Source organism: Lipotes vexillifer, unplaced genomic scaffold, assembly GCF_000442215.2.
Source record: "Lipotes vexillifer unplaced genomic scaffold, Lipotes_vexillifer_v1.1 scaffold90, whole genome shotgun sequence".
Lineage (NCBI taxonomy): Eukaryota > Metazoa > Chordata > Mammalia > Artiodactyla > Lipotidae > Lipotes > Lipotes vexillifer.
The window spans coordinates 2,859,461-2,872,470 of record NW_006782310.1 but is presented as its reverse complement, the minus strand read 5'-3'; the positions used below and the strand labels follow the sequence as shown (position 1 = coordinate 2,872,470).

Here is a 13,010-nt window from a genome sequence, read left to right as displayed (position 1 = left end):
GGTGTGTGCACAATAAACTTTTTACTATTAGTAATCTTTATTTTCCAGTGAAAACTAGGTAGTAGGCAATTGTGAACTATTATATATTAGCGTTACATTGTGGGTTACCAAATTTATTAATACATAATTATAAAAACTTACAGTTTTTAGAGATATGTTTTTATAGTACAATTTTTAATGTGATGGGCCATTTTGTTAATAAACCCAAGTATTTTTTGTCTCTCTATAAAAGTTTAAAAACCAAGTTTAGCACTTAATGTTTCAGTATATTATCTTAATTGGAAATGATTTAGATATTTAATGAATATCCATTATTTAGTTTAACAGTATAATCTTTGATCTTATTTGCATTTATTTAAATTTTTTTAAATAATTATGCTTTGATTAGACATTAAACAGTTAACCATAATCTTATTTTTCTTGTTGACAAATTTTGTAACCTGTGAACCAGGAATCAGGTTCTCATCAGTCATCAGATCTGATGACTGCTTGATCTTGGACTTCCCACCCTCCAGAACTGTGAGAAATAAGTGTTTTTTCTTTAAGCCACCCAATCTGTAGTATTTTTGTTATAGCAGCTCAAATGGATGAAGACTAGCAGCATCTGCATCACCTGGGCAGTTGTTAGAAATCAAAATTCTTGGGCCCCACTCAAGACCTACTGAATGGGGTCCAGTGCTCTATATTTGAAAAGATCCTTTGGGTGATTCTGATGCATGCCAAATGAGAGAACCACCTGCTAGCCAACTAATACCTTGAAAAACAAGTTTGAAAAAAAGGTTTAATATCATTTTGAAGCGCCAAAAAGGTAGCTATGGTTTTTTAAATTATTAAGTGAGATTTCCTTTTAGATGTTATGAAATGGAGTGACTTTCATATAACTAAAATTTCATGAGAATCTCCAAAGTAATTATTAATTTTTGGATAAACACTTGGAAAATGTCAAAATGAAGTATCAAATGTGACTTCTTTATCCAAAACTGCTTACGAAGAATTAATCTCAGTCTTGGGAAATCATATACATAATGGTAAACCAGTAAACAAAATAACAAATACCAATCCTTGGTTATACAAATGTGTAATTGCAAATTCACATGCATAAGTAATAATACAGAGATATGTTGTGTACACTTCACACAATGGAATTAGGACATTTCAATTGCCATGTGGAAAGATCTTTTGGACCTTTTGAATAAAATACATGAGAAATTACAGACCCTTAATTTGAAATATATAAAGGCTTTGTTGTCTTTATATTGATTCACTTTGCTATAAAGCAGAAACTAACACACATTGTAAAGCAATTATACTCCAATAAAGACATTAAAAAAAATAGTAATGGAGTGTAAAAAAATCAACAAAAATAAGAAGTGAAATTGACATTTTGACACTGAGTAGTAAGTGACTTGTAATGAAAATGTCCAGGTCTTACTAAAGACAGTATTTCCTTGGGAGGAAGAAAAATACACTTAATGAAGAGAAATGAATTATATTAACAAGTTGGAAGAAAATTTAAATTTCACATTGGATTTGACAAAAGATACTGATATCAATGAAGAAAACATAAAACTCATTAATGTCACTTTAATGAAGACATCAGTCACTTCCCAAGAAAACTTAAGATGCCCTAAATATTAAAGGAACTTGATTAAACTGAAAACAATGTAACAATTTGCATGATATTAGCAATATTTAATTTGAAGAGCAAAGGAAGGTTTCAAAACTATCAACAATAAAAGACACATTTCCATCAGATATGCTGAAGTAAAGACTGAATTATTTTTCTATTCTCTTTATAGAATATGATAATACAAAATCATTGTAATATGAAGAAGCAATCAAAGAGCATGCAGCCAAGAAATGTGGAAAGGAAACAGTATTATAGAGATGGGCCAGGGCGTTATTTAATTTTTAAAATATTATTTTTCTACATTTTGTGATGGTTGTAGCATTTATAAGCTTTTTAGAATCTTGTAATTTATTGTGGTTTTTCTCATTTTAATTAAATATTCACTTTTCTAACTAATTTTTCAAATGCACCGCCTCTCCAAACTTTATAACTTTCAGACCTCAAAAAATTTGGATCCATTCAATACTATGAGCCTAGAACAATGCTCTAAGTATTAAGTAGTGCTTCTTTAAATGTTTTTGAATAAATGACTGTCATGTAAAAATATTCAAAATGGAGGAGATATAAAACTAATTACAGGGCTTCCCTGGTGGCGCAGTGGTTGAGAGTCCGCCTGCCGATGCAGGGGACACGGGTTCATGCCCCGGTCTGGGAAGATCCCACATGCCGTGGAGCAGCTAGGCCCATGAGCCATGGCCACTGAGCCTGCGCGTGCGGAGCCTGTGCTCCGCAACAGGAGAGGCCACAACAGTGAGAGGCCCACATACTGCAAACAAACAAACAAACAAACAAACAAAAACAAGTAATTACAAAATTTATACATCTTAAAATTCATTTTGAAAGTTTAAAATCATTTAAAAATAGAGAATATAATACATAGAACTACTAATACCCATCACCCAAATTCAACAGTGGTTAAGACTTTCCACATTTTTTAAATTTTCCACATTTTTTTCCGCTTTTTTCCTTTTCTTTCCTGCAGTATTTAAAAGTAAATCCCAGACATCCACATCATTTCATCCCTTCATTCCTCAATTTCTGCCTCTAACAAATGTGGACATTTTCTTACATAAACATTTACTTTACCAAATGTTAGGTTATTACATCTAATCTAATACGTAAAAAAGTATTCAATGTTATTACCTAATAACCTCATCCATAGTCAAATATTCCCAATTTTCTCAAAATTATCTTTTTGCATTGGGTTTATTTGGATCACGATACAAAGTCAACACATTTCATTTTATTAAACCTTTTAAATCTCTTCTAATATATCACGTATTTTTTCTGTGTCATTAACATATTGCTGAACCAAAGTCAATTGTCCTGCACAATGTCTCATATTTTGGATTTGTCTGTCTGCTTTCTCTTGTGTCTTTTAACTTGTTATTTTATCTGCCTTATTTCCTATAAGTACCAGTACCAGTACCAGTCCACAGCCTGTTAGGAACTGGCCATACAGCAGGAGGTGAGCAGTGGGCAAGCAAGTGAAGCTTCATCTGCCACTCCCCATTGCTCCCCATCATTCGAATTACTGCCTGAACCATCCCCTCCCCGACCCCAGTGTCCGTGGAAAAATTGTCTTCCACGAAACCAGTCCCTGCTGCCAAAAAGGTTGGGGACTGCTGTGTTAAAACACAGATTTGGGGTCCAGCCCCAAAGTGTCTGATTCAGGTGATCTGGGATGGAGGCCAATAATTTGCATTTCTAATAAGTTCCCAGGAGATGCAGTTACTTCTGATCTAACAGGCACACTTTGAGAACCACTGTTTCTAAGACTGAGGTTTGATTCAATTCAAATTCTTTTTTCTTTTTTTCATGAGCTTGCTTTTTAAGTTATGCTGTATGCTTCGTTTTGCATCATTTTGTATCACATCAGATGGCACACAGTGTCTGGTAATCACACTTTTAATGATGCTAAGAATGCCCAGTAGATTCAGTAATGAATAACTGATATTTAAAAAAATAACTTGCTGAATTCAGTGAAGTTGCAGGATACAAAATCAATATATAGAAATCTGTTGCATTTCTATGCATTAATAATGAACTATCAGAGAAATTAAGAAAACAATCCCATTTACAATTGCATCAAAAAGAATAAAATAATTATGAATAGATTTAACCAAAGAGGTGAAATTCTCTGACCACAGAGTAAGCAAACTTTCTTTAAAAGTAAAGTTAAGCTTCCTATCTGTGGGAATTTTTCTAGGACTGGAGTTGGCAGTTCTGTTCAGGTGGGAAATGTGAGATAAGGAAAAGGCCAATATATTTCCAAGAAGGTCTTTGCTAAGGATGGTCGCATGTTATCTCAAGAGGAATGAGTGTAATATATAACTAAGACAAAAATCTAATCTTGTCCCCATAAACCAACACTTGTGTTTTGAGGATAAGCAGGTATATATTTTCCATAGGGCATAAGTTGTGATTCTTTATCTTTGTATTTTTTAAGATCTAATTCGGATATTTTGGATTTACACATGGAATATGAAAATAATTGTTCCTGAAGGGGGGGCTTGTTTAGGGTATGATCATCCAAAGTTTTTATTGAGGTGGCACAGGTTTATGAGGCAATGACTGCCATATTTTATGTGGGTTATTAGGAGGCCTCTAGTAATTATTATTGTCTGATTCTACATTATCACCCCAATACCCATATTCCCCCATTTGTTAAAAAGGACTATTTTTTTTTTAAACTTCCATCATTCTTTGGCAAAGACTAGTCTTTTGTTTTACTAATTTATTTATTTATTTTTTTCTATGTTGGGTCTTAGTTTCTGTGCAAGGGCTTTCTCTGGTTGTGGCAAGCGGGGGCCACTCTTCATCGCGGCGCGCGGGCCTCTCACTGTCGCGGCGTCTCTTGTTGCAGAGCACAGGCTCCAGATGTGCAGGCTCAGTAGTTGTGGCTCACGGGCCTAGTTGCTCCGCGGCATGTGGGATCCTCCCAGACCAGGCCTCGAACCTGTGTCCCCTGCATTAGCAGGCAGATTCTCAACCACTGCTCCACCAGGGAAGCCCTGAAAAGGACTATTTTTAGAGCAGTTATAGATTCACAGCAAAATTGAGAGGAAGGTACAGAGATTTCCCATATTCCCACTTCCCTTTACACATACATAGTTTCTCTGTTATCAGCATCACTGACCAGAGTGGTACACATGTTACAATTGATGAACCTAAACTGATGAATTATAATTACCCAAAGTCCATAGTTCATATTAAGTTTCACTCATGGTATTGTACATTTACGGATTTGTACAAATGTATAATGACATGTATGCACCACTATAGTATCGTACATAGTATTTTCATCACCCTAAAAATCTTCTGTGCTCCATCTATTCATCTCTCCCCACCCCCTAAACCCTGGCAACCACTGATCATTTTACTATGCCTAGTTTTGCCTTTTCTAGAATATCATATAGTTGAAAACATACAATGTATAGTCTTTTCCATTGGCTTCTTTCACTTAGTAACTTGTATTTAAGGTTCTTCTGTGTCCTTTCATGGCTTGATAGCTCATTTCTTTTAGTATTAAACATTACTCCATTATCTCGTCAACCAGAGTTTATTTACCCATTCACCTACTGAAGCACGTCTTGATTCCAGGTTTTGGCAATTGTGAATAAATCTGCTAGAAACATTAATGTGCAGGTTTTATGTAGAGATAAAATTTTAATTCCTTGGGTAAATACCAAGGAGCACAATTGCTGGATCATACGATGAATATGTTTAGTTTCGGAAGAAAAAGCAAAACTATCTTCCAAAGTGGCAGTACTGTTTTGCATCCTACCAGTAATGCATGAGAGTTTCTGTTGCTTCACATCCTCTCCAGCATTTAGTGTTGTCAGCGTTCCAGATTTTGACCATTTTAATAGGTGTGTAGTGATACTATTGCTTTAATTTCCATTTCCCCAATGATATACGATGTGGAGCATCTTTTCATATGCCTGTTTGCCATCTGTATATCTCCTTGGGTGAGGTGTCTCTTAAGGTCTCTGGCCCATATTTTAATCAGGTTGTTTTCTTATTGTTGAGCTTCAGTGTTCCTTGTAGGTTTTGGATAACTGTCCTTTTACAGATGTGTCTTTTGCAAAGATTTTCTTTCAGTCTGTGGCTTATCTTCACTCCCCAGTATTTTAAGACTAAAGACTTTGTAGTAAAAGGAAAACTACAGTCTGAAGTGCCAACTCTGTAGAGAACCTTTCTTAGATGCTGTGAAGTAAAAGGTGGAAGGCTATATGTTGATTCCTATCTCAGTCTAGCTTGAAGGAAAATGCATATTAACGTGAAAAGAAAAGTAGAGAGCAATTGTGGTGTTTAATTCTGTGTCCAGTGCCATTGGCTATTAAGAGTTCACAGTGGAGGGAAAGATTGAAGTTGACTGAGGTAGAAGTGGGAATCTTTGTGGAAATTGAACTTAATCTGATTGACCTTGAAAGCTAGTTAGTTCTTCAACAGTGAGATAGGTGAGAAATGACACTCCATCTGAGAAACATAATTCAGTGTTACAAAACTTTTGGTTTATATCATAGAAGAAAAAAACTTTGATTATGCTCTAGATTTAGATCCTGAATATTCTCAGATCTGTGATGGGTTTCCTTTACCTTGAGTGACTAGGACTATAAATCCTTCGTGGTTCCAAGTGGTACTGTTAGTAGCAGATGGCTGGCTTCTGTGTCTCACATCATATCTGAAAAGAATAGATTAGCCCAGCATATTTGCATCCAGATAAATGTATTATAACACTTTAAAATATTGCACATTGCCATTTAAAAAGCATACATAGTATATTTTTCAAACTTACGGAATATTTGCCTTATATTGATTAGGTAATTTCACCTTGTTAATGATCTGAACTATAAAAATATGCCTTTTTTTCACTTTTAATGTCAGTGACCTATTCTAGTTTTGTTATCCCTCCTCTGATTATACAGTAATAATATATTAGTGCAATCCTCAAAGCATGCAACACATATGTTATCATTGTATGGAGGCATTTTTGAACGCTGATGATTTAAAATTTCCCATTGTAAATGCTTTCAAAAGCATTAGACTATGTTGATAGATTTGAAGGTAGCTGCTGTTGTTTACAGAATTATTTTCTATTTAGCTGGGGCCATCTGGGTATCTAAGTCATCATATGTGAAATTTGGGTCATTAATTTGACCTTGTAATGATCGATTTCTGTACTAGTCCAGGCTCCATTGCAAATGATCTAAATTCAGATTTAAGCAAAAATATAAAGTGGGGAGATGGAGAGGATATAGTATCACACAGCTGAAAGGTCCATGGGTTAATTTAATTTCAGGCACAGTTGAATCTAGATGCTCAAATGATGTTATCAGGTCTATTTCTATTCTGCTTAGCTCTGCTGGATTCAACCTGATTTTAGTTACAGGCACACTTTCTTCACTTGGAGGTGAAGTCAAGGCACTCATGCCTAGGGGAGAGGAGGTTGTGGCCCATAGGATTGGCACTTTGACCTGGCAAAGCAGGGGCTGATTCTGAAAGGAACAGATGCTGGGCTAACAAACAAGTAAAAGCTACCAGAGCAGGACCAATGGTTGGTCTTGGACACAATTACCAACGTTTGTGAAAATTGTCTTGGTTGGCATTCATCTTCTTTTGTACATTACAAAGCACTAAGCTTAACAAATGGCTAGGAGGAAACCTAGTTGCTTTTTTCTAAACCAAAATCAGATGCCATCTTTTGACTCATAGACAAATTATAAACTGATTTTAAAGCATGTTTTCCTAGCAGTCCTAGTATCAGTATTTTCTGTAGTCCTTGTTGGGCAAATCAATTAAATATACCTACCCCTCAGTTTCCTTATCTGTTTCAAGAATACTAATGCAGTTAGACTGACTAAGCTCTGAGGTCATTTCTATTTCAAAGAATATGTGATTCAGTGATTCTTTTACAAAACTGATTACAGGTTGGGTTTTTTTTTCTTGGAATATGTATATTGAATGGAAACAGTAATTGCTCTCAAAAAAGCTAAATTCAGTAAATCTTTCTGCAGTTATGGAAATGTACTATGTGGCTATTAAGCACTTGAAATGTGACTGATGTGACTGAGAAAATGAATTTTTAATTTGATTTCATTTAAGCTAATTTTGATTTAAATTAAAATAGCCACAGCTCTAGAATTATCAACTTATTTAAACCAGATTTTTGAGAAATGATTGACATTAAAAATAAAACAAAATTGATAAGCTTGTGCAAGGAATTTCAAAGCAGCAATTTCCCATTTTCTTTTCAGTCCCCTGCACATAGCTATTCAAGCTACGACTCGGGCAAAAATGAGAGTGTAGACCGAGGTGCTGAGGACCTGTCCCTAAACAGGGGAGATGAGGATGAAGATGACCACGATGACCACGAAGATTCTGAGAAAGTTAACGAGACAGATGGCGTTGAAGCCGAGCGGCTGAAAGCTTTTAATGTGAGTCCTGCCACCCTACCATTATGGCTGAATTTTTACCACTTCACTTTCATGTTGTTGCTTGTTGGTAACTGTGGCTACTTTAGAGACATGTTTGTTTAATTTACAGAAGGATTTTAAAAGTACATGAAACACTTAGCCAACCAGACACCAGAATTGCTGTGTTTTGTTTAGAATTTTAAAGCCAAATGTGAGCTGAAAACTGCACTTGTGCTGTGTGAGTATGCATGTTTACCTAGCGGATGAAGGGAGCCTCAGCTTATCCCTCGGAAGCGTCTGCCCGTCATCCGTTATTTTGTTTGCTTTCCCAGCTTATCTAATTATGCATGAAAAAAGAGTCAATTGTTTGTTTTCCGAGATTAGTATGCTGCACAGTGTAGCAATGTAAACAGTCATATTATTAATAGAGAATTTTATGGGGTGCTTAATCGTCACAGTCTACTGTTATTTCTTGATTTTTTTTCTACGCAGTAGTCTAAACTTTTCTGTCTGTCTGTCTGTCTGCCTTTCTCTCTCTCTTTCTCTCTCTCTGTTTTTTAACCCAACCATTTAGAAAGTCTGTAAAGGGTGTTTGCTTAAAAGTTCTGGCTTTCCATTGCAAAGTTCTCCAGTGCATAAACCAGACAAGACTATTTTCCTATCAGTAATCAAGACAGGAAGCTAGGAACAGCAGAGAGCAGCCCTCCAAACCCTTCTCCTCTGTCTCCCTCTTGCCAACAGATGTTTGTCAGGCTGTTTGTAGATGAAAACTTGGACCGAATGGTCCCAATCTCTAAGCAGCCCAAAGAAAAGATCCAGGCTATCATTGACTCATGCAGGCGACAATTCCCTGAGTATCAAGAGCGTGCCCGAAAACGCATACGTACTTACCTCAAGTCCTGCAGGCGGATGAAAAGAAGTGGTTTTGAGATGGTGAGTTTTGAATTGAAACACAGCCCTAGATTCCATCCAAATCCCACATGTAACCATGACAATTTTTTTTTTCATCTTAGTGTCTTTTTAATTTTTTCCATAACGTCAGGTCCAAGGGGTTTTTGTTTGCTTGTTTGTTTTTTTCTCCTTTTCATCTTCCTGAAGTATTTATCCCCTTTGTTGAGTCAATAAGACATACCTTGTGAGACTAGTGCTCACAAGCCTAGGTACCATGTCGTAGGAAATGAGGGTCATGTGAGTGAACAGCAGTGAGAGCCAGCGTCTCATTCTTGTGTGTTTCCTTTCTGTTACTGCTAAAGCAGATCTAAGGTTATTCAAGTCTTGAACTGAAGCACCAGTGGTTGCTTTAGACGGCCTGTGAGAATGGCTTTCTCTGGGACAAAAGGAAATGGATGGATCCATCTAAGTAATACTATTTTCATGCCAACAGTTAACAAATAGCAGGCCTTGAAAATAAAGGTCAGGGAATGAAAATCCTTGTGTGAAAAATAAGGCTTTTGTGTACTCGGTATATTTGTGTACTTGTCTTGTGGATGGTTAACATGAGTGTTTAGATTCAGCTGGGCTTTTTATAGATGGATGATATTATGCCAGTGTTAGATATTTATGGGTGGAAATTAGACAGTGTTATTTGACCTTTATTCCATCTTACCTTGATGGAATTGTTATACTAGAAGTAGTTTTTACAATTATTTTAAAACTTTCTTTATATTTTTATGTATTTGAGTGGACATGTATTAGAAATTTTCTGAAACTATTTTCATTGTACTTTTGAGAAGGCTCCATAAAAGCCAAGACTCTTCGTTGCTTGTGATCAGTGCCTCCAATTTATTAGGTGTGATGGAACAGGAGTTGGTATAGATATAGGAGAGGTTTCAGAGTATGCCAATAGGAGAAACAGTTTTCCAGATATAAATGAAATGAATAACAAGTAATACCTCCTATATTATCTATTTTTCTACAATGGCTTCTAAAAATATCTTTGATATTTTTAAAAGAAAAGCGACTGTTCCTTATAGAGAGGCAGTCTGCCAAGATGGTCACTAACACAAGGCTCGGTACCTGGAGAGCTTGGTCTGGAGTTCTGGATCCACCAGTTTGTAGCTATGTGACCCGGGCAAGGTGCTTCAACTTTCTGAGCTCAGGTCCCTCCTCTGGAAATGAGAATAATTCCTAACTTACAGTGCTGACAGGATTATATAAATTGTCATGTAAAGCTCGACAGGTCATTTTTGACCTATAGTAACCACTCAATGAATCTGAACTCTGAAAATATAATCAACCAAATATTATTTAATCTATCATCTGAAAAAAGCTACCCAAAATATTTGTATTATAAAATCACAGAACACTGCATTTAAGAATTTGCTTACTTCTTAGAATAACTATATTGAAATTGGAGTTTGTTGTACCTAAATTATTTTAAAATAAAATAGCATAGCTATGCCTGATGAAATTAAATTATGACAGTCAAGGTGGTATGGTATAAGAGAGGAGAGATTGCTTGAAGAAGATACAGCTACTTCCCCCATTATTGAATTCTTTAAAAGTTATTGTCACCCAATAGGAGAAAGATGACAGACAAAAAGGATATCTAACCAGGAATAAAAGCCCAGAACCCTGGCTTTGACATTGGTTCATCATCAAATTGGCAGTTGTAAAATTCCAATAGAATCTAAGTATGTCTCATTCAGTGCACAATGCACAATATATACTTTCCTCTTTCAGTAACAATAAAGATAATAATGTTATATACCATGATTTTATTTTACCAGCATCTGGCACTACTATTTCTTCTAAATCTTTTAATGTTATTTAGAGATTCTTTTCTTTGGTAAAATTTATCTTATTTTCCATTTATTAATAATTCTTGAAAAGAAAAAAATCATTGTCATGTAGAATTCTTAATTTCTCAAAGGTGTATTTGAGATAATCACAGGTTTTTTATTAGTTGTAGTTATTTACCAAATATGAACATCTATTTGATGTAAACTTTGTACTATGCATAAAGACAAAAAGTTAATATAAAATCAAGTAGGTTTACAAACTAATCTCGAAGGAAATAATGCTTTAAAGAAATGCTATTGCATTTCATATTTAATAATTTTCATTTGTTCATTTTTTGTTCACTTATTCAAAATATGTATAATGTGCATAACATCATGCAAAGTAATGAGAACTACAAAAGATGCCTGACTTGTTAATTAAGAAAATTTAACATGTTCCCTGATCATCATGATTCTTTGAGGTTACAAGTTGTGGGAAGTGAAGTTCTTAAGTAATAATATAAGGCCTAATATAAATAAATGTTAAATGAACAACACAGATGAAAATTGATATTGTAGTTTAGCCCATTTTTTAAAAATACATTGCTCAGTAATGCACTATTGGAATAAAAATTAAATTTGCCATCTAGTTAACACTTGGGATTTTGATTGGCTTTATGTATCACTTCATTGTCATGGAGTATGTCATCATTTTGAACCCTCATCCTTACCTGGAACAAATAGGAAAAGGCATGACTAGGGCAGATAGTAATTACAACTAAATATTGTACATTAATATTTTTTTGCCTTCATAATTTTAAATTTTAATATAAGACAATATCCATGGTTTTTAAAAATTGAAACATTAAAATATATTTTCTTATATTGTTTTTGCTGTAGGTAGACATGAAGAAAATGTATCATTTTTAATATATGATTATCTTTACATGCCAATTATTTTGTAGTACTTAGTAAGTCAACAGAGCAACCTAAAGAAGTTTTTAATATATTTGTAAAGTAGAATTGTAGGAGTATTTGATAGGGGACTCCGTATCATAAAACGAAAGTGGCATTCAGCAAGCTTAGCTCATCCAGTTACTTAGGATCTCTAATCCAGCAGACTCTTTAGGTAAAGCAAAACACAAAATATTGAATTATGTGTTCCCTACTGACTTTGATTAAGAAATTCAAAGAGATATTCCCATAGAAGTGGTTTATCACAACTTATATTAGTATTATACTTGATAATGTTGACATTCACTCTAATTTGCTGCTGCTAATACAAAATCTATTCACGTTTAATTAGTCTACACTATCCCTTAAGAATTTACAACACAAGTACTTTTCATTGACTTCACTGAATGCATACAAATATTAGAGTATATATTTATGCATTCTTATTTCACTGAAATTTTTAAGACCCCAAAGGTCTTAATTGCTGAAGTAGCCGAAATGTTTATGTCATTGCTCCGAACAGTCTCTATAATGCATGAAGTTAAATAACCATATTATGATACTTTTCTACCCACTTTCGCTAATTCAGTGTTCCCAATCATCTCAAATGATAAATTCTTCAGTGTTGAATATAAAAGGATATGTTTTATGAAAAATAAATCCAATAAGTTTGATACAGAGTACCGTCTTAGTTTTCATTAGATTTTAAGAACCAATGAGTTAAGCAGCCCTTATATTAATCCTTAGACAAATATATCAAATCATTATTGATTCTATTATGCAGCTTTGACTCTCAAATTACTTCAGCTAATTTTCTGAAGAATATTTGTTGATTGTTTCAGAAAAGAAATGTATTTCTCCAAGGTGTCCTGATCTTAAATTCAAGAACACCTATAATAGATAAAGCCATAAAAAGAAAGCTTAATAAACAAGGTGAGATTACCCCATACCTAAGTATTATTTGTGTTATGTGATACGATTCTCTTTTTATTTTCTGAGTTTGCATTGTTTAGAGACTCTTTCACCATGCTGCATATATTTAGACGTATTTTTATAGATCTCAAATGAAAATATTTGGGGGAGATAGTCTAAGAGACTTTCTGTCCATCCTTCCTCCTGTATCTCATATCTTGACACTATATCAAGTTAGATCAAGTGGCCTAGATATTTGAATTCAATAAACTCAGCCACTTGAAAAATTACCTATTAATTTGCATTTTACTATTAATTTGACTATATTTGTTTGAAGAATTAAATCTCATGCTTTTTTTTTTTTTTTTTTTTTTT

At 34.4% G+C, this 13,010-nt stretch overlaps 1 protein-coding gene across 4 annotated transcripts in view; it reads left to right on the top strand.

The window, feature by feature from the left end:
- Positions 1–13,010, top strand: part of NOL4 (nucleolar protein 4) — a 395,622-nt gene that overhangs the window by 281,876 nt on the left and 100,736 nt on the right. For 2 of the 4 annotated variants that reach the window (XM_007455172.1, XM_007455175.1), the window contains 2 exons: positions 7,891–8,070; positions 8,791–8,982. In XM_007455172.1, coding sequence (XP_007455234.1) covers positions 7,891–8,070; positions 8,791–8,982 — 372 coding nt within the window. The remainder of the gene's footprint in view (positions 1–7,890; positions 8,071–8,790; positions 8,983–13,010) is intronic. The other 2 variants (XM_007455174.1, XM_007455173.1) reach the window with 1 other exon arrangement.